The sequence below is a fragment of the Prinia subflava genome, chromosome 3, assembly GCF_021018805.1.
Source record: "Prinia subflava isolate CZ2003 ecotype Zambia chromosome 3, Cam_Psub_1.2, whole genome shotgun sequence".
Classification (NCBI taxonomy): Eukaryota; Metazoa; Chordata; class Aves; order Passeriformes; family Cisticolidae; genus Prinia; species Prinia subflava.
In genome coordinates, this window is record NC_086249.1 from 81,280,532 (window position 1) to 81,302,746 (window position 22,215).

General features: G+C 42.7%; 1 protein-coding gene across 1 annotated transcript in view; it reads left to right on the top strand.

Annotated features, from left to right (window-relative positions):
- Positions 1–922: 922 nt before the first annotated feature.
- GAS6 (growth arrest specific 6) overlaps positions 923–22,215 on the top strand; it is a 40,238-nt gene continuing 18,945 nt past the window's right edge. The window contains exons 1-5 of the mRNA XM_063392715.1: positions 923–1,240; positions 1,603–1,769; positions 15,692–15,716; positions 16,488–16,550; positions 20,991–21,113. Of these exons, the coding sequence (XP_063248785.1) occupies positions 1,171–1,240; positions 1,603–1,769; positions 15,692–15,716; positions 16,488–16,550; positions 20,991–21,113 (448 nt within the window). The 5' untranslated portion in view covers positions 923–1,170. The remainder of the gene's footprint in view (positions 1,241–1,602; positions 1,770–15,691; positions 15,717–16,487; positions 16,551–20,990; positions 21,114–22,215) is intronic.

The following is a 22,215-nucleotide window of genomic DNA, read 5'->3' on the forward strand; positions in this document are numbered from 1 at the left end:
ATTCCATGGATTTATTTCTGCAATCTCACTCCACACTTCTTCATGCTGTCACTGAGCTGTTTCAGCACAGTAATCTGGTAGAAAACACACACACACACACAAAAAGGAAGAGTTTCCTGGCAGATGACTGAGCTGAAATGGCACAGCCACATCTGTGGACGTGGGCAGGGGAGCACACCACAGGGGGAGGAAAGTGGCAGCCAGTCCTGGGAAACCTCTGCCCTCAGCTGTAGCTTTAGAAAGCATTTTGGCCAGCTTTGCTGATGAAATTGGGCCCAAGCTCCTTTGCCTGCAGCGACTCGCTGTCACCCCTGCAAGCCTCTCCCTTTTGGTGTTTGTGCAGCTGTTCAGCAACTCAGTGGGGGAACTGATCTGAAACAAAATTAATAATTTTTTTTGGATTATTCTGACTGAGTTTGCGGCATGCTAGCACAAGAAACGGATGTGGCCAAAGGACAGGAAAAAGCAAAAGGGACTGGAAGGACTGCTCCTTTGAGCAATGCCATCTCAAAGGGGTTTGGAAACAAGTAAGAGACCAAAGCTCCGCAGTTCAGGAAAAAGAATGGTTCTGAAATCATATGAGAGAGGTATATAAACTGGTATGGACAAGGGACAGTAAAGCATGGCTTGCAAAATGCTGGTAATAAACGACACTCATCTCTCATCTCTTTCCAGGGGAGCTCATCCTCAAACACGGGAACAAACCGAAAATGCATTTCTGACGAAAACCTGTGTTGGTGTGTGGGGAGAGCCCAAGTTTCTAATTTATGGCAGGACTGGGTTGGGTTTGGTGCCAGCTTATCCCTTCCTAGTGAGAGCCCCGGAGCTATTAAAGAGCTGTGCCTGGAGGTGAGGGCGCAGTCTCCCCGCGTCCTGCTGGCCGCCCCTGGGCGCGCCTCCCCGTGCCCGCCCCCGCCGCTCTGCACGGCGCTCCCGGGCGGCCGGGCAGGTACGCGGGGCCGGCCCGGCGGCCGCTCCGCGCGAGGTGTGTCCGTGCCTGCGCGGCGGCTCGGCGCTGCCTGCTGAGGATTGGGCAGGGCGGCCGAGCGGCTCCGCGGCTCCCCCGCCGGGCTCCGCCGCCGCGCTCCCGCAGCAGCAGCGCGCTCGCCGCCCGCTCCGCGCCGCTCCCGCCGCGCCGCCCGGCCCGGCCCCGGCCGCCGCCGCATCGTGATGCCGCATCCCTCGGCGGCCCTCGGGGCCGCCCTGCTGCTCGTCCTGCTGGCGGCGGACTCCTCGCAGAGTGAGTACCCGCGGGGTTTTCCCTCCGCACACGCCGCCGAGCATCCCCCGCCGCCCTGCGTGCGTGCGAGCGCGGGCTGCGCTGCCGGGCCGGGCCGGGCTGCGGGCGATGCGGTGAGGGCGGCGGCGGGGTCAGGGCATGCGGAGAGGGGCCGCGCTGAGGCCGCGGCGACCCACGGGCGGCGCCCCGAGCAGGGGGAGCGCTCGGAGCGCCCCGGAGGCGCTGTCCGGGGTGCGGGGTGGAGGCTGGGGGATCCGGGGCCACCAGGCGGGCTCAGCTGTTCACCGCTGCCTGTCCTTCCCCCTGCCCCTCGTCGTCCTCCTCGTCCTGCTGCTGGCCTCCCGCGCCGTCCCGCCGCCCAGCCGTGCTGCTGCGCGCCCCGGAAGCTGCCCAGTTCCTGCGGCAGAGGCAGCGGCGAGCCTACCAGATCTTCGAGGAGACCCGGCAAGGGCACCTGGAGAGGGAGTGCGTGGAGGAGCACTGCAGCAAGGAGGAGGCCCGGGAGGTGTTTGAGAATGACCCAGAGACGGTAAGGACGCGGAGCGGCCGCGGAGGTGTGGGGGTTTGTCCGGCTCTGCGCTCCCGCCCACCCTCCACCTTCGGCTGGATGCCGGCTACCGGCACGGCTGGGAAAGGCATGGGGAGGAGGAGGACGCAGGGCCGTTCGGTGAATGACTGGAAGACACCCGAGTGCTCAGCCCGCACAAGGGCAGTGTCAGAGCTGTCCAGTCGGGAGCGCCTCCGGAGCGTGGTCTGGGTGAGCAGCCCAGCCTGGCGCCGGCTGGCAGGACTGTCACTGGAGGGTGGAAGGGTCCTGTTCGGCCATGGTCTAAATCCATGAAGCAAGACCAATGCAACACAATGATACAGCCTCTCTGTCTGGATACCCTCCCATCCCTGCTCTTCCCTTCAGCTTCCCATCCCAGCTGTATTTAAAATCCCCTCAGTGTTGCAGCATATGTCACAACTGGGGCTTCTCACAAGAATGTCCTAACTGTCTTAAATCCATGGGGGCCAATTCAGCTTGACCAGCATCTTAGAATCAGTGGGTTTGGGACCTGTCACTACAGCAGCAGGAGGGCACATATAGGGGAATGTGGTACTGCTGCACTTCTAACACTGTGTATTCACACAATTACAGACTGCACACTACACACGGAGCTGTCTTTTCCAGTCTTATCAAGGTTGACTTTCACTTCAGTCTTCTCACTTCGAGCAGCATGCAGATGCTTTACTAAGCTTGGCTTAGTCCTCCAGTCACTTTACACCTCCTCTCAACACTGTTTTGGATAGGCTGTTCTCATTGCAAGGACTATCTGGCATTGATTTAGCAGTGGGAAGTGGATTTTCTTGGTGTTCAAACTGAAGCTCAGTTCTGCACAGCATGTTCCTGTTAATGGTATGATGCTCTAGGGAGAAGATAGGACAGAGAGGGAGAGAGAGCGAGCGAGCACGTGTGTGTACACAGAGACACAAACCACAGGCAAGGGAGGGACGCAGAAGAGATGTTTTATGCTTCACTAAGGCAAGTCTTGACATGTGTGCTTCATTAGCAGCCTCAGTGCTGGATAGACAGTGCAGTAGCTTGCTGTCACAAGGCAGTAGTAAGTACAGCAAAAGCAAAGTGATAGATTTTTGACAGTCTTTATTTTCGAGATTAGTATGGAACACTTGCCCAGGCAGTGTTTAATGTTACACCTCTTGTGTGTATGTGTAGTCACATCTGCATGTAGCAGTGTTTGCTTCTGTTCTGCAAAAACTGAGCTACTTCAGAATGTGGATAACTGTAATGGGGTGAGAGTGTCTGGCACAGCTACTTCCATATTCGTGTTGAGTAATACAACTTTAAACTCAATATAAATACTCATCACATAGCCATGGGTGCAGGGAAAACTGCACCATGATGAGTGTGATTTCGTAGCTTTCTGGAACAAAGGTGATCTAAGGTCACTAATTTTACTAACTGGCTGCTGGCCAAGAAAGTAGCCAAAGGCAAGGCATTGATAGATCAGTTTAAGGGTAGGATAGTGTACAAATATGTCAGGAGTATTTTTAACAGTATTTGGTACTGATTTTGTAAATTATAAAGAATACACAGTTCTACTGAAAGGACAGTAATTAAATAATTTTGGTTTAAAATCTATTTACATGTAAATTCTTTCAGATACCATCATACTTTCAGTGTGTTTTGTAGGACAACGTTGGCTTTCTGTCATTGCAAGTGATTTTGACTTTTTAGTGCATTTCCTTTGCTATTGCTGGCAGGTTTCACTCCATTCTGAAAACCTGAAGAAGGGCTAGATGGGCTTCTAGTGTCTGTTCCCCTAACATGTCCTTCTACACCAGGGCATTTAGATCTGCAGTGACATAAGATCCTACCTTTTCTGAGACAAACCTCCCAAGAGCTTTGAAGTTTCTTGTTAAGTGCAGTATGTCCTACTCCTTGCATTACCTTGCTTCAATTGATTGAGAAGCAAGTGTGCCATAATATATCAGGGGGATTTATGGCGCTTCCTGTCCCTTTTGCAATCAGTTTGTGACATGAAAGCAGCAGCTGCTGTTCAGTAGCAGCTTTCAAATGCATGGTGGCAGAGGTCATGTATGTGGGCTGTTGCTACTCTGCACTGGAAGACTTCACTGTTTTGTTGTGCACAGGTGACTACTCCTCCAGCAGAACCTGTGGATTTCATGGACAGAGTATTAATTCACAATGGAGGTGTATTTTAAACAGCAGGGAGTTGTGCTGTCATTTCATGTGCTTTTGTACATCCAGTCCTAGTGGCTGACTGAAGAAGCAAGCTAGTTGGGACAGACCTGAGTCAGGAAACCCAAAAACTGTTGTAAACCACACCAAGCTTTTTGAAGTTTTACAGTGACTGCTTCATGGTTCAGCTTATTGCCAGGCTGCAGCTGATCCATGCTGGTAAAAGTGAGCTTTTATTGACCAGGGAAATGTACAGATTGCTATTGACAGAAGACAATTCCTTGTAGTTTTGGAAGGCTGAAATTCCTGCATGTGCCTGCTGAACCTGGTCACAGGGATTAACTACTCAGGTTGTAGCAGAAAGAAACAGCTACAGCACTTTTTGCCCTGTGCTGAGCTCTCTGAGGATATGCAGGCAAGCCCTGATGAACACAGCAGTGCAATCTGTCCTGTTGCATCTCTCAGGTTTTATGCTTTTAAAGCACCAGATGAGCATCTATGAAGGCATTTGGCTGCTTACTGTCCCACAGGAGCAATGGTCTTGCAGCCTTGACAACAAGGCTCAGATTAGTTAATCAGTCTTGATGCTTTTTAGTTCAACCTCAAGAAAGGCTTGTGATGTCAGACCAGAAGTGTTATCCCTCTTCCCTTTTCCCCTCCATTAGATGCTAATGAAATATATGAGTCTTCCATACCCAGCTTGCCATTCTTGACTATCCTGTGGTTGTGTGGAGAATTTCAAGGCCTAATTTCAAGACCTATGACCTAAAGAAGCGATAGGAAATTGCATTAACTGATTCAATAAAACAGTTCCAGAAGCTGAGGTGAGATGAAGCAGGGCTGTAATGTAGCTCATGTGATGCTTCCCAGGTAAAACCATATCTTTAAGCAGCCGATTGTAACATCTAGCCAAGAATTTTACAGAAAGATACCTATTTTTTGGTAGACCAGCAAATGAAATGAAGTGTCACATACCTATAGCAGAGCACCCTTTTTCTGTGCCTTCCACTGTTTCAGTGATCAGCTTTCCAAAGCAACGTCTGCGGGCAGTCAGCAGAAGATGCACATTCTCTGAAACCTGAACGAGGATTTTGCCACATGTGAGATTACTTACATCAGCTGCTAAGAATAGTGTGTCAGGCGTGGCCCAAGGGCCATTCATGTGCAGGGCAGTGCAGCCTTTGTCTTTTATGTGACGGAAAATATAAATATCAGCTCACTCAGGCTAGAGGAAGGAAGATCAATTGAAACATTTTTAGATTGTTGGGGTTTTTTTTAAGAGGCAGAACAAAACTCAGTCTGTGCCACTTGTATGACTATACATGGTAAAAGCCAGTAGCCTGGATTAATGAGCCTTGCAGCCTACCTTTTTCATGAAGCTGATTATAACATCCTTAAAAATTACTGCAGAATTCTGGGATCGTTCCTGTTTTGTAATTTCATTTATGCTAGAGGTGCCAAACAGAAAAATTAAAAGATAATATAGTGGTAAAAAGAAGAAGGATGGAAAACATCTTGATGGGAGGTATGCAGACTGTTTCTAAATGTGATCTATTCAAAATGTATGCTAGGTGTGATAGATGGGATGAAGTTGCAAAATATCTTGGATACAGAGATAAGAATGTTATCTTATTAAAGATGTTGACAAGGCCTTATAAAAGCAGCACTGCAGAAATATTTGACCTTGGTAGGCAGTCAAGGTATTGCAGCTCGTTAAGTGACTGATAAACTACTCTGGAATTTGGTTGACTTGTTCTAAAAATCTGGTCATCCAAGCATGTAAAACAAAGGGCAGAAGGGCGTGTAGATCCTGATCTTCTCAGAAACATTGTATTTCACTGGAGAAAAAAAGTGTCCTTGTGCAAGGAGTTTCTCTGTTTTGAAAGGCTCAGCAGAGGGGAGATGTTCAAAGATGCAGCCTCTTATCCTTTGGTACCATAGTACAGCATCAGTCCCTGCACATCTTGCTCGCTGTTGTTACTGCTGAAGAATTGCTGCTCTTCCTGCAGCTCATCATTGAAATTACCATACTGAATGCATTGAACACTGTTAGGCACACCAGAAACGCTGATGTAGGTCAGCCTGGCCACCTGTGTTTACTGTTTATGGATTTGGCCCTCAGCAGAGCACTGTGAAAAGCCAGCTGGTCTCCATGTGTGTGCAGAATGGACATCTGATTCATAGGCAGACATGTGAAAATTCTGGTTTTTGAGGGACTTGCATCCTAATGTTATTAAAATATACGGCTTGTCAGATACACAAAACACTGGCAGAGAATCACAGCATAACTTGGGACTGAAGAGGAGTCTGCTCCACTCTCCCACTCATGGCAAGGGCAGCAGTGACACCAGATCAAGCTTTTGGGGGTTTTTAGCAATCTTGTCTTGAAAATTACTGATCCTATCAAAACCTCCAGCAATGTCAGCATTCTTTCTGCTAGGCTGGGTTTGTTGAGAAGCTGAAATGCAGATGAAGCAATGTAGGGGGTGTGATAAGGGTCAGTTTGGTTGGTTTTCAGCAGGCTGATGGCTCACTTGGTTTTATTTTTTAGGTGTTCCATAATGTGACATGGTCTTGATAACACAGATGAGCTTCATCTGTGGAATAGGGTCATCCAACTTCATTCTGATCTTTTAGGAGCATGCTTGTCAGTTAATGTTTAGATGTTATTTCTAAGAATAACAACGTAGATATACACTTGTAAATATTAATCAGGAAAGTATGAAGGCATGTAGAGGGCAGAGAGGAGTTACTGGGAGAGTAAAGCACTGTAAAATTTCTTTAAGTAATTAGTGAATGTTGTGTAAACATGAAAAATACGGATATCCTCTTTAGATACAGATGTCATCATCCCTGCATAGAATATTCCTTTCTAGATCCAGGCAAGAATCTGGTTTTATTTGCTGTGACAGTTCTTCTCAATATACTGATTTGTTTTGACATTTTGGCAGAGCATGGAGAAAGAGCTAGATTTATAGCTGGTGTAAATTTCTTTATCTCTTCTTGTTGGTGCAGAGAGAGAGAAAGAGTTATTGGAAAACTCTGTGCTGATGTTTTAACCTGCTTGGACTCAGTACATGGAAGATTGGATTCCCAGGCACAGTGGTAGCTGCTTAATAGCTTTGAGAGAGAAAACGTGGGGAGATTTAGACTTTTGTCCAGGAATGGGTTGAAGGAGAGAAAAAGGAAGTAAAAATCTGGGTGCCCAGGTATGTACCACAGTGGGACTCCAGCCTGCTGGGATGAGATCTGGGTGTCCACCAAGTGTTCTCCCTCCCCTTTCTTTCCTTCTCCCTGTAGTTTGGTATAAAAGACAAGGGAGCTTTGTACCAAAATCCAGTGGGTCTAACTGATCTGCAAGGCAAAATGATTGGGTCTGTGGACCAGGATGCACTTTGCAGTACAGACTCAACATTTGCTGGCAGTGGTGGTGCTCAGTAGCAGGAGGATGACAAAAATACTCCTGCCTGCCTTAGGAGGCAGGTTATGTATTTATTGGCTGAATTTATCAAAAGTTTTTGAGAATGGTGAACAAAGTTTGCTGTCAGTGGAAGCAGACACAGCTCCATCAACTCTGCTGGACTCATACCTACCTGATCTGCATCAGTTTCCACTCACGGGAGAGCAGCCCAAAAATTCAGAATAGACCTGGAGATACTTACACACCACATCACAGAAGTAGTATATGCTAAATGTCCTGTGCAGCAGGAGGGAAGGAGCAAGAGAGACAAAAGGGACTAATATTTTGCTGAGGGGCTGTTTGAAGATAGGGTGGAAAAAGGTGCTAAGAATGACAAACAGAAGGGGAGGATTATACTGGTTTCAAGATGGATGATAATGGAAAAAGTAGGTGAAGTTTGGGTAAGTCAGTTTTCTAGACCAGTACAATAAGTTTTAATAAATATTTGAGGGGGGAGAAGGCAATTAAAAATTAGGAATATAGTTCTGTGGCTATAAGCTCATTTAATTTCCTTTTTTAAATTAAAAAAAAAAAAAGGAGCACCTTATTGGGAATTAATACAATTTTTAGTGTAGCTGCTTAAGACTCAGATAAGAGAAATATTGAATATGTATAAATTGGCAGCTGTCATTTAGGGTGTTCCATATTCTGAATGAGCTTAATGAATTAGAAGTAGTCCCTTTGCACTGAGTATGAAGAGAAAGTATGGAAGCACTACCACAGATTTAGAAGAAAGTGAGAAGGAACATAGCAACAAGGTTTGCTTTTCCCCTCACATTACTTCTCAAGAATTGGTTTCACACTGGGGATTCAGCTGATCTAGCATAGAACAACTCCTTTGCCTGTTCTTTTCACCCCTCTTGCACAGCAATTTGGGTGACTGCATAGACCAGTTGAAGTAACTTATCCTAAAGAAAAGTAGTCTGCAGAGAACAATGGTAATTTTGCAGCTGGGTTGTGTCCCCAGTCCAGCGGGGAAGGACACACTGGAAAGGACAGCCTGAGGTTAGGATGGGAAGGCCAGGTGCTGGAAGAGAAACAGAAATGGTTGGCACAGCTCAGCCTGTCAAAGCAATGAATGAACAGCCAAGCCTTGGAGAATCTGACTGAAGTTTTTAGCAGGTCTCTCTTCTGTATCTTTGCTTTCATCACAGTTTTGTTATGACTTCTGTTCTATAGGCTCCCCACGAATGGACATCTGTGGGGAAATTTACTTATTGACGGGTTTGTGTTTTCTCCCTGTTCCTTTGAGCATCAGCAGCAGGGACTAGAAGAAGAGCAATGTTGGGAAGTAAGAGGACACCCAGGGAGGAGAACAAGTGTTGGTGTTGTCTTCACTCTGCACACCTGCCAGGACAGAAGGGTACATAAATGAGGAGATAAAAGGAGAAAGGGTCATGCTTGCACTGCACAGAATCACATGTACCTGGAAAGCTACCATATTTGGCTGATTCCTGGAACAGGGAGTTCTAGTTCAATTCCAGAAAATATTTAGGACATGAACAGAAAAGCAGAAGTTACTTAATTATTAAAATAATTAACAGGGAAGTATGAGATCACATTCTGTCACAAGAGCCTGGTGTAATCTAAGATGTCACTTCCCTATTCCATACTTTTCTGTGTCCTCTGAGTCCAAATCCTTAAATGCCTTGATGTGATTGAGTGCTGTTAGTATGAGTTGCAACCTCTGCAGATAGGCAAGATCCAAAGAAACAGTGTGATTACATTACAAGGAGGGGAAAAACTTCAGTGAATAAAATGTCACAGAACCTATGAGAGATTATTGATATTTAAATCATGTTTGATGGGATATATGACATGTTCTGTTTTAAATATGGCTAAAATAATTACAGAATAAATATAGATGGAGATAAATATATAAATATATATTTATAAATATTTATAAATATATAAAAATACATTTATTTATTTATTTATTTATATATATATAGGAGATATATATATATATATCTCCTATAAATATAGGAGAGATAGCCTTTTGCTTATGGTACATGTTTTGCCAGATACTGTAACCCTTGCAACAAGTCAGTATTCAAACAAGCAACATTAGTGAACATTTGTCATCAAATTGAGATCTTGCACATTATTGCAGCTGGAGGTAAAGTAGTCTTTCAGTTCTGAAGCAACAGAGGAAACCTCAAGGCATTTGTGATCAGATTTCTGCAGAATAACTTCAAGGCAGATGCAACTTATTGGAATCACATTAGGAATTATTTTTGTTGAAGTACTTGGCACCAGTGATATCCATTTCACACTATATACTGTCTAATCAAACCCTGCCTCAGGCCACCTATAGAAATAATGTCTCTGTGCTTCCTGCATCTTCACAAAATGTCAAGTATCCATGACATATGTGAACTTTTGTTTTCAGTCTTTTCTTCTTTTTCAGTATTTTCTTTCTCCCCTTTAATTATGCATTCCAATCATTGGTGGATGTTTCCTCATTGCAGAGAAACAGTTTTTGCTGAAGTGGCACCTCAGAAAGCTATTGGGAAACAGTCTTGCTGTCCAGAATGGAGAAAAGAGTTATGACGATAGATGGATTTTATTTCAGACTTGAGAATTCTGCAGAGATACCTAATCTTTGTGGAAGACATCATGCTGGAGTGTATGGTCTTGAATGCTTTTATTTTGAAAAGTTGAACAGCTTGGTAGAAGGGGCAGTCCAAGTTTTTGTGCATGTGAATAGCTGGACAGTGTGAAGTAGATACTTGACAAATGGACAAAAAATCTAAAAGCTACCCTGAGCAGCTGTAACTTGGGTGGTAGGAGATGAGACTTGGAGGCTGCTTTTGGTTTGTAATGTGACCTACTTGTTTTTCTAATGCCTCACTTGCCAAATTGTGGAGAGAAGTTCTCTCTGCTCTTTGTATAGAGAATACAGATTGCCACAAAGCTAAATAGGAAGCAAATTAACCTGTGTGAGTGATGAGTCCCTCATGATGAGAAGGAAAGCTTGTGCAGGCAGCACAGCATTCATTTGAGCATAAATTCTGTAACTACTGGTTCTACATATTTAAAATTCTGAATTGCAGAACTGCTTAGTGCCCTGATACAGATGAAGGGCCCAGTCGTGCAGTGTGAGATTTGCTGTGCAAAGTCTAGGGCTGAGTTTTTTGAAAAGGAGGAGGGTTCTCAAGCCTTACTGAGATTTGCATTCTCAGGTTGTAACAGTTAAAAACTGGCAAACACTGTGTTATAGCCAATTATGATTGACAGCAGTAATTTCTTCAGGGATAATGCAAGCCCATAGCATGGAAACATGAAGAACATTTATAAATGAGGTCTGGCCATGCCCAAGACAAACATTCAGTCCTGAAGGAAAGAGGAAAAGGGAGAGTCGTTATACGGAAATGAGGAAAGGGCATAAAGTGGGAGTTGTTGCTACTCTCTTAGATGTAGCTAGGTAACTAAGAAAGTGCTTTTTCAAAATCACCGTTGCTAACACAAGTCGGTGAAATACTCCAGTGTTAGTGGCACTGCAGTCAGAATCACAGACTGCCTGAGGTTGGCAGGCACCTCTGGAGACCTTTTGGTCCATCCTCCTTGCCCAAGCAGGGCCACCAAGAGCCAGATGTCCAGAAATATAAGCAGCCTTCCTATAAACTACATATTTTATTTGTGGCCTGTAGAGCTCAAACATGATTTTCAATAGATTCTGTACCTTACAGGCTTACCTGACCTGGTACTCAAGCAAAATAAACAGAAGCAGTAAGCAGGCCCGTTTTTTCTGAGGTCTCCAATGTTACCAATTACTTCAAAGCAAGGCAACAGTGAGAACATTTTCCTGGTGTTGACAGGGTCATTGTTATGTCTTCAGAAGGGCTATTTTTATACAGTGACTCATGTTAACGCCTGTTCTGATTTGGTATTTTTCCCTCTTCTCTAAAAAATCAGCAGGACTAATGCATACCCCATAAAATTACACTAACTTCTGGATTTTACCACCATGGACTTTGGCCATAGAGTTGAAAATAGAGGTGACCCCAGTCACAATGTAGGTTTCCTTTGGCAGGGAGGCTGACATAGGTATTTGTGCCCCTTCCACTCCACAGCTGTGAATTCCTACCTTCATGTTGCTGTTCTCCTCAGTTGTTTCAATGAGAGGCACTGTGGGGATGGCCCCAGAGAAACTGTTCTTATCATTTGGAGGATAAAAGCCAAATATTAAAATGAACAACCTGGAGTTTAGGGGGATTTGTTTGCTTGGGTTAGTTTTTTTTTGAGGACACGTTTAAAATTATGCTCTCTTAGGTATCCAGACTAAGTGTTGTAGTGGCTGTCTTATCAGGGTAATAGTGAGCACCAGCTGCAGGTGGGAGAGGAACACCTTAGCCCCATGAACAGAATTCTTATGCCTGGTGTCACTCTACCTTGAAATAAAAGCATGCACTTTTAGATCTTGTAACACTATTGTGGAAGCAAATAATTACATTTAATGCATCAGAAGACTTGCTTCTAGCGTGTGCATTAATTTGTGTGGAAGGGGTGGAGGCTGTAGAGCTTAAATCTTTTCTGTTAAAGCACAGCTCTGTCTCCTGGGCAGCAAGAGAAAGATCTCTGGAACTGAGCTGAAATAAGCAAGCCAGGACCTGCCTGGAGAGACTGGTCTGATGCCGTGCTTTCCACCTCACGGAAAGGGTGGAGATGTGCAGATGTTAGGAGAGACTTCCCAGTCTCTCCTGCTTCTCCCTCTTTACCTGAGATCTCTGCTGAGCTGTGCTTTGGGTGGCATGAGGTGTAACTCACAGGTGAGTTACAACTCTGTTGTGTGGCTCATGCTACTTGTTTGACCTGTAATGGCAGCAGATAAAAGATGTAATTTACAGAAGGACCATTCATATTACTAGGGCACCACAGGCTGCCAGCGTCCTGCTGCCAGGCCCTTGACTATTGTAGCTTCTGCCATCCCAGCCATACTGGTTGATATGTGGAAACCAGACAGACAGAAGGTTTGGTGGGTCACAAAGAAGAGAGGTGGAAATACATTAGAGTTTTCTTGGTGGGAACAGTCACATGGGTTGGAATTTTTGAAGCTACATTGATGATGTTTGGTCTCTTGTGGAGGTCAGAGCTTCTGCAGCCTTTGTCTTCCTTTTGCCTGCACTGGGACATTACTCAGGACAGATGGGTTAGAGAGCTTGGTGAAATCAGTGTCTGTGCAGCAGCCTGTCCAGAGGATTTATATCCAATGTGTATTTGTTTAAAGCTTTTTGTTTAAAAAGCCAATTGCTCCTGCATTTATTTTCAGCAGTAATTAGGAAGCAGATCTAAGGGGGAAGGGCTGACCACACTTAAACATTGACCTTTTTTGTCAGAATCCAACCTGAACATTTAACACTTACATAATTCTATGGTAATTTTTGCCACCCTAGTGGTAGCAGTTAAATAACTTCCTGTGTTTTGATCCTGTGAACAGTGTGTGACTTTCTAGATGGTGAGAAGTTTATTGAGCCTGAAATTGAAGGTGGCTTGTTGAGAAATCAGCAAAATAGTAACAGAGAATCTTTGCCAACTCCTTCTTAGCAAGCCTCAAACATTTCTCTTGGTGTTTTTATAGAATCCTGAAAATACAACTTGAACAACTTGAACACTTCTAGTAGAAAGAAGATGAGTTGCACACTTTTAACAGCCAACTAATCCTGTATAGGATTTTCATTTTCGCTGACATCTGAGGGTCATTAAACCTTAGTACATCACAGAAGACTGAAAAGACATTGAAGAGTTGAATGCTCACATGAGAAATAATGTGCATCTGTGTCAGGTCAGGTGCAGCTTGAACTTTTAACCAAGAAAACTTCCCATCAGTGTTTTTTGAAAACGGATTGCAGTTTAGGCAGGTTCCTTTTCTCAAGGTGTAAGATCATTCATTCTTCATTCTTGATTAATCGTTTCTCTGAATGTAAATACACTGTCATTGTATTTACAGAAACCAGCTGTAAGAAAAATTGAGTATGGAAAAAAATGAAAAGCTAATCATTCAAGAATGAGTAATGTTAGAACCTGTGAGCACGTGTCTTTATCTTAGAATGGTAATATCAGCAGGTTTTGTAAACCTGAAGATGTGTTACTGATCAGCAAGCGCTTTTGTATAAAATAAGCAAATGAGAAAGACAGGGAAGGAAGAGTTAAATTTCTGTTAATGGCCTCCTGTTTAAATCACTTGGCTACATACTTTGTGGAATGAAGCTTGTGGTAGTACGATGTCTTGGAGTTTCACTTTTCTGCTGTTCAGCTGGCATTGAATCAATACAGTCAGTTTGAATTTGGAAGTTACTTTTACAAAAGTAAGTTCTATACCACTGTTCTAGCACTCAACTCATTCATCAGAGGTCAAGGAAAAAATGCCTTTGCCACCACTGGCATGGAACAATTAGGCTGATAGCCATGAATATGAAAGCTCCTATTTATTGTCCTGTGAGTGTTAAAACAGTTGTTCTTGCCAGAGCCTGGATTATCCTGTTGGTGGGTAAATACATCTGCACATTTTTGTGAAGTATGTGGAATAAAGGGGAAATAATGAAAGAAATGTTTGGAATATTTTATTACATGCCCCTATCTTTTTCTCCTCAATTGCTAGTTGAAGTTCAGTTTGTGATTATAGCACAAATGGGCACCCATCTGAATGCTTAGACTGCTTAGATTTATTTTTATTTTGACTGCATTTTCTTCACTTGTCTTTTCCAAACTAAACCTTAAAAAAACAAAGAGGGAACAAGGCCCATAGTGGGTTCTGAGCTCATCACTCTGATGAAACATTTCAAGCTAAAGAAACATTTCAAAGCTCAACCCCAGAAGATGCCAAGCATATCACCCTCATGTCAGAATTGAAAATTAACTTAAGTGTAAACTGCTGCTGCTTCTACTTCTTTGCTGATACTTTCATAATTTAGACTGAATATTTACATGGTGCATTTCAGTAACTGGAGCATATTTGCCAGAAGCAATTGATTCTTCTGGTAAATGACAGCAGTGCAACTGATTGCATTGGACAGTCCAGATCAAACTGAATCATGGTGTGTGCCTGTCTTTATTGTTTATACATGCCTATATAGATCCAACCTACACATCTGTAATAAGAGGAGAAGATAAAATAGTTTCTTTTCTTACATTGTATAAACCAATTTAATTTTGTAGAATGCAGGATATCTTCTGTTCCAATCTCACTGAAGATAGTGTTACATGGAAATTGCTCCTCTTGCAGAAAAGAGAATTATACTGTGCTTTCATAATTAGCTGAGAAGTGGTTTATTTAAACAAAAAAAAATTAAGCACTGATACAATGCTTAAGGTTTTTCCTCATTCAATGCCTCAATTACCATTTTAACAACACTTGAATTAGTGACATATATTATGAAAACTAGCATGAAGGTGGAAAAAAATGCTTTTTTTCTGGCCATGGATTTTGATTTTTTTTAAGAATGTGATACAATTGTCAGCTTCAGCCAATCTCGTGTTATTCCATGGAGCACAGCTGCATTTTCTGCTGTTTCCTGTGTTGCTGCAAGCAGTCATGTGACTCTCAAGGCCTCACTGGGCTGACTATTCTGACATGCAAGGTTAGATTCACTTCACATCAGCAAAATATGCTGCTCTCACTGTATGGCTTTGTATTGTATGCACTGTGTTGATGCAGAGCAGGGAACAGTAATGCATGACCATGTACCACGAGAGGAATGGCAATGCTCTTTGCAGTCTGGTTTTAGAGCAATGGATATCAATTTTCCCCCCTCTTACAAAGTGTCATTGCTCCCTTCTTAAGCATCCAGAATGTGATGTGTGGGTGGTGCAGCAGTGGGTGCTGGTTGAGTTGTAGGGTGCTCCGTGTAAGAGCAAAGTGTACTTTTTCTAGTGGCTGTGGTGTTCATGTGCTGGCCATGTACTGCATCAGCAGAATGCCTTCAAGGAGGCACGGGCTGACTGAATGGTCCTGTACTCCTCCCTCTGGGGTTTTGCCCCTAGATTCCAATTCCTTCCCCTACCTCATGCCATCAGCAGCAGCTTTATCTCTTGGGGGGTGTCTTCATGCTCAGTCACTGATGGCAGATTAGCTGCCATCATTGAGATGAGCTAATGTTTCTCTCCTTTCCAAATGACAAAATGTGTGTATAATACTGTGCTGCTTCTGGTTCAGAATAAAAGGAAATTAGGTGTTTGGAATTGTTAAACAACTGCCATACAAGACCACTAAAGTAACACCAGCTTTTAAATAGCATGAAAATAGAAGCAAATATGACTCTTTTTTTTTTTTTTTTTCCTTCTATAGGAATATTTTTACCCGAAGTACCTGGGTGAGTTGCAGCTTTTATTTTTGCTTTGTGGGAGTGCTGGTATGTGCCTAACACTGGTGCTTGTCACAGCTGAAGTCTCTGCTAAAGGAAAGTGATGGAAATCTGATTACAATAAACATGCATTGCCAACTTTTAAGATAGACTTTATGTTGCTTATTGTACTTTGAGGTGTGTGTTTTTACTTATGTGTACATTTGCAGACAGAGATGCTTTATGTGTTTTCTGCATGTTAAAACCTTGATGTTGCGTATATATCTGTGGCTTGCAGTGTTATGAAATAATTTGTAGTTTTCTACCTTTTTCTCTTTTTAATTAAATTAGTTATTAACTAATCTCCTTTAAAAAAACAAAAAAGGTGTTTGATTGAACTACTGGCTTATTCTGTTGACTGTATCATAGTCATGGCATCATATTGTTTTCTGTTCATGTTTAATATGTTGTATTTAAGATCACAAATGCCACAGTGGGAGAAAACAATGTACTTTTTAGATATTTTAAGAAGTTTAGTTGGTCAAATTGCAGTAGCTACTACCATAGTTTTAGAATCATAGTAGCATCTGGTTAAGTGATCATCCCCTTCAAATGTCTTTTAACTGCTGTACATCAAAGCTAAAAGATTTTAATGAGCTTCAGAATTTTAAGGCATCTGGGAGATGATAATATTGCATAGATTTTGCATCTACCTTCCAAATCCTTGCAGACCAGGTATCATTTTATGTGCTTTGAAAGCTATCCTTCACCACTATAACAATTTCATTTTCTGTTTTCCAGCTTGCATTGAGAAATATGGGTCACCGTATAGGAGAAATCCAGATTTCCTTACATGTGTTCACAGTAAGCATTTTTGGTTTTTATATTGCAGTTAAATGTCCTCTCATTCTACCTGAAGGTGTGGGACTAGCTCAGCCATCTCTATTTTTGGTAGTATTTCAATACTGGTCTTCCTATTCTCTCGGCTTAAGACTCCATCCCACTTAAAAAAAAACCTTTCCCATTTTATAACCTAATGCCATCTTGCTGTCATCTTTTAGTGCTTTGATATTTTATAATGCAAGTTTCTTTCCCACCAGTTTTCAAAGTTTGAATAATATGAGAAGCCAGAGGGACAAGAAATAGGAGGTACCATAAGGCTGTACACTATGTGTGGCCCCTCATTTTCTATTCTCTTCAAGGACAGCTTTAGCTCACCCCATTAAGGAACCTCAAGAAAAGTCAAACCAGGCCCTGTGTCAGCCTTCTTTGCATTAAGAGATCGGTTAATGTATCATGTGACTATGCTTTGAACATTGCTACCTTTAAAACCTCAAATCAGTTTTGAAGCCAAACTGATAGCTTTGTAGAGGGTGAAGAGGTTTTTGTCCTTCATTGACGCTAGAGAAGAGAATTTAATGAATTCTTCTGATACCTTTCTAGTTGCCTTTTGAAGCTTAACAGTAGCTAAGTAGAAAACTGCATAAGTATTCTGAATATGTCTTATGAGCAGTTCAAATCTGGAGAAAATCAGATGTATGGGTATTTATTTTCTTTTTAGCCCTGGGTTTCAATCTTCTATTGTGATCAAATTTGTTTAGTCATGTGTTCATACAAGTGCTACCAAAGTATGCTCACATTTACTTGTGTATGTGGCACAGCAAAAAGGCAGGAGTTTCTGCTGAAAATGCACTTGCTCCAAACAGCTAATCAGTCTCTCAAAAATGAGAGTCTAAAGGGTAGTGATGAAAAAATCTGAAAAAAATAAAAGCTGAACAATTGTTTTTAGGGATTTCTGCCCATTGCAGATGCAGTGGTTTAGAAAGAAAATGATAATATTTTCCCCCATTAAAATACTAAAAGGTTTTTAAATGGCTGAGTTTTGGCTAGCCCTCATCAGTTCACAGGAGAAGTAACAGAGAAGGAGCCTGAAATGCGCTTGGAGGAATGACAGGCTTTGTGCTTGGCCAGTTCTAGTGTGCCTCTTAATTTTTCACAGATCCTGCCAAAAGACTGTGTAGCTCTATGGATTTGTGCCTGCAGGACAATTCTGAAATTTGTTTCTTAACAGCCTTTCTCCTCTCAAAACAAGGTAGTGGAAGGTTCTTTTAACCTGGTGTACATTGATATTGAACACCTAAGAGCTGGAGGGTGATTACCTGCACTAGTTTATACTAAAAATAAGGTAGAAATTTTAAGTATGACAGTGATTAGACATCTTAGACAGAATATGTGGGGATTCCTAATTTCATAAACTCTTGAGATCAGGTTACAGCTAGGACTCGATACAGTGTGTAAATAGGTATTTCCAGCATAGGTGTTACATGAGCACTATTCCCAGCAGAGTTAGCAGAGAGTCAATCTCTGCTTCTAGAGGGATTCCCCCAGCCAAATTGTGTCTGCTCTGGGGAGACCTGAGTCCCTCTACTCAGGCTCTGTTTATTGTACTATCTCCACTGACTGCAATGAGTATAATTGCTCTGCAGATAGATGCTTACTTTACACACAGATACCTACACTTTGTCTGCATATCTGGATCTTTTTTCTAAAAGAGAGGTGATGTAGGAATTAAGGATTTGGTTCTGCAAGGCTTTGGAAAACTCTACAGGACTTTTTGGGAAATGAAGCTTCATATGGCCTTAAAAAACACAATGAGAATTTTGTTAGGTCACATGTGCCTGCTTTTTACTGTTAAATTACTGAGTATTATTTGCAGCCTAACATTTTATGAAGTTTCAATATGAACCATTTTGTGGGTATCAAAAAATAAATTCTCAGAACAAAGTAGTTAACTGAAAGTGACAGTCAGTGGGCACAAGCAAAGTCTTGTTTCCACACAGATTTCAAAGGTAGAATTGGTTGTTCTCTTCTCTGTCTGCACTTACTAACTCCATAGGTGCTATCAGACACAGCTCAGAGCACATGAAAAGGTCATGCTCATCACTACTTGTAACAGCTTTACTAAACTCTGTCATGTAAATGAACAGAAACAAAAGCTCCGTTTTTCATTTGCAATGGTTTCAATCAGGAGCATCTTCTGTGAAGCCAGCAGAATTACACAACTGTGAAGCCATCAGAAGAGTATAAGAGTGTGTCCCATGTTCTCAAACTCTTGTGACGGGAGGGAGCAAACCATCAGCCCAGTGCTGATGTGATAGAAGTCTCTGTGGTTGAGATGCATGGATTATACCATGGGTTGTTACCCTGCTGGCCAGTGTTACTGCTGTGTGGATCTGTAAGGCATGTCAGAATCCAGTTTAAGGGGAAGAAACAGAAACTTGTTTCTGGATACATCACATAAGTTGTGCATAACCCTGTTGACTTGATTTGCTTATGAAATGACTGAAAGCACTGCCATATTTAGGAGGTTTGGTGTGTGCTGCTAAAAAAAATATTTGGTGTACTATACCTAAATCATTCTGTTTAATGTACACGTTCTGATCTGTCTAGGAAAAGAAACATCCTGGACAGACTTGCTCTATTGTGGCTCATTGCCACCTTAACCTGACCTCTCCTTCCCCAGCTCTTCCACCTCCAGCAGGGCAGTGTCAGCTGGGCAGTGATTTACTGGGAGGTAAATGTTCTGGCAGGTGGATGTTAAGACAGCCCATGTAGCTGTGTTTTGTTTTATGTGGCCTGGTCTCTTTGGCTGTGGCTTTGCCCCAGCTCTGCACATCTGGAAGGTTTCATTTGAACACTGGGAAATGCTTTTTCACTGTGAGAGTGAACCAGAACTGTCACAGGTTTCCCAGGGAGCTTGTGGAGTCGCCATCCCTGGTATAATCAAAAGCCTTCTGGCCATGGTCCTGAGCAACTGGCTGTAGGTGGCCCTGCTTGAGCAGGGAGGTTGCACAAGTGACCTCCAGAGATGCCTGCCAACCTCAGGCACCTGAGATTTAAATCTGAGACAGTCAGTGCAAACAAAAGTGCTGTTCAGTGCTTTATGAGACATCAAATGGAGCTGCTACTGTCTGCACTTACAGAAGTGTTGAAGTTCTTTCAAAGCAGCTCATCATGACAGTGTCTTTAAGAATCACACAGAGGAAGCTAAGAAGAGACATGTAAAAGTAGAATAGTCCTGACAAAAGTAGGAGTCTTAACTTTTCTCAGTTTGAGAAATCTCATGGGGCTACTAATCTGTGAACAGTTCCTCTCCTAAAAGCCTCCCTGCCATGCTACAAAGTCATGTTTCAGGATACCAAGGACTCAGCAGAGCTCAGTGCATGGAAACCAGTGCAGGTCTTTTCTGCTGCTGCTCACCTAATGTGTACACACTGGGCACTTTCAAATGCTGGGAGGAGATATGTGAAAAGAAAGACTCATGAAATGGTGAGCTTTGCAACCTGCAAAATGAGATTCTGCACTGTTCCTTCTGGTTAAAGTTGTGGAAACAGTTAACACTTTAATGTTTTTGAAGACCACTGATCTGGAACACTGGTGTCAACATGTTACTACTACATGATAGCTACCAACTCACTTGTTGTAGAAACAAGGGCATTCTCTCATCCTTCCTTTAGCTACCTCTGTGAAGCACTGTCCCTGGGAGTTGTGCAGGTAAGTGGGTAGGTGAATTTGGACAAGTGACTACAGTCAGTGAGTAGTTACGTGATACTTTGAGATTTCTTCCTTCAATTGTTCCCAAAGTGTGGTGAACTCCTCTACTTCTTTCTGAAGAAAATAAATGAGAGAACTCATTGCCAAATCCTGGAACCTGGCTTTAAAATCCCTACAGGAACATTGTACTCTCTGTAAACTGGATTCACAGTTTTCAGTTCCTTGGCTGTTGATATATGGGTATTCCTTTTTTATTTTCATTCTATGTAATAGAAAAGATCTAAAAAAAATTTCATTTATAAACTTCTGCTTTCCAGAAACCTATCAGCTCTGGTAAGATCCTCTGTTCAACTACCAAAAATGATTGAAAAGAATACCCATCCTTTCTTGAGTACTTTAGTTGATACTGCTTTTTTTTTTCTTCTCAAAAATTAGTGAGAGTAGAAAAATAGGCTACTTTGAGTTGTTTCTTTCAGGATGTGTCCTTCTTATGTGGGGGTGGTAGCTTACTCCCTTTTGCAATGAAGTGAATTCCACTGTATGTGCTCTAAGTAAATTCCTGGCACAGCCTGTTTGGCATGTGAGCACTAAGAATTAGCTTATAGTTTTGCCAGGTGCAAATATTTTTGAGTGATTCTCCAATACTGGTTTAGTTTCCCATCTTCTAATGAGAGTGAAACACCTCATTGTTAGTGACTTCAATGTATTGTTCTGTTTTGTTTTGGTTTTTTTATTCCTTGTGTAAATCAGATTTGCCAAACCAGTGTTCTCCCAATCCTTGTCATGAAGAAGGGACCATCAAGTGCGAGGATCTCAAGGGGGATTTCTATTGTGAATGCAAGCGTGGCTGGCAGGGAAAAAAATGTGAAAAAGGTAATTTAGTTTTGTTATCTTTTATTCTTGTAACAAAGGTATTTTGGGTTTTGCTGTATTCTCAAATGGTCACTGATAATGTGCTGCACAATTCAAAAGTCACAGAACTGAACCTGGACTGCACACTGTTTGTGTTTTTACCCTTCTGGGAAACAGGTAGTTTTTTCACATCAACATTTTATATGTCTCTAGTGGAGCTCAGCTTGGTGTTGGCAAGGTAACCCAAGAAGTTACACTCCAGCTTTCTGCTCCACCCCTCTGAAAGCAGCAGCAGAAATAGAGTAGTAGTGGCTTTTCAAGGAGAACGGCGTCAGCTGCTGCCGGGAGCCCTGGTGTAACAGACCACAGACTGCAGAGCCAGAGAAGCTGGCCCATCTTCCCATCTAGCATCCCTGCAGTGAACAGTGACCCTCAGTCAGCAAGCTGAGGTCTGTCTGATGACACACAAACTGATAAATTAGTCTGTTAAAGCCTCCTTGCTAGTAGGACTTTATTCCATGTCCAATTAATTCCACATATTCCATTGGTGTATTTCCATCACTTCAAAAGAGAATTTCAGACAGAAACTGTTTGTGCAAGAAGTTCCAGCTGCCCACAGAGCTTTCTCTACAAGTTATCTTCCCTCCTCTTGTTCTCTGGTTTCTTTGGGTTTTGGTGGGTTTTTTTGTTTGTTTTGGTGTTTTTGTTTTGTTTTCCCTGAAAGGCTTCCTGTCAGGGCCACTGCTCTTTTGCTTGTCATTAATAAGTAATGACTGGAAATCGTATGCAGCCAGTCCAGAATTGTGGCAACCATGGCAGAAGGAGATCCAAGCCTTTCCTTCTCATGTAAATACTTTGATGAGTTTATAGGATCACTTGAGCATCTTATTTAATCAATTCAGAAAGCAGACCAGTCAGTATTCAGTTGGCTTTGAGAGCTCAGAGACTGATCAGTCTGAAGCATATTTTCTTGTTTTCCAATAAAATGCCATGACATACTGTTCTATCCATCAGCTAACTCTGGAGTCCCATAGACAAGCAGAACATGATGAGCAGGTAGGATAGACTGAGGGTGAAACCCAGGCTCTGCTAGATTTTACAGGCTTTTGCTGCCAGCTTCAGT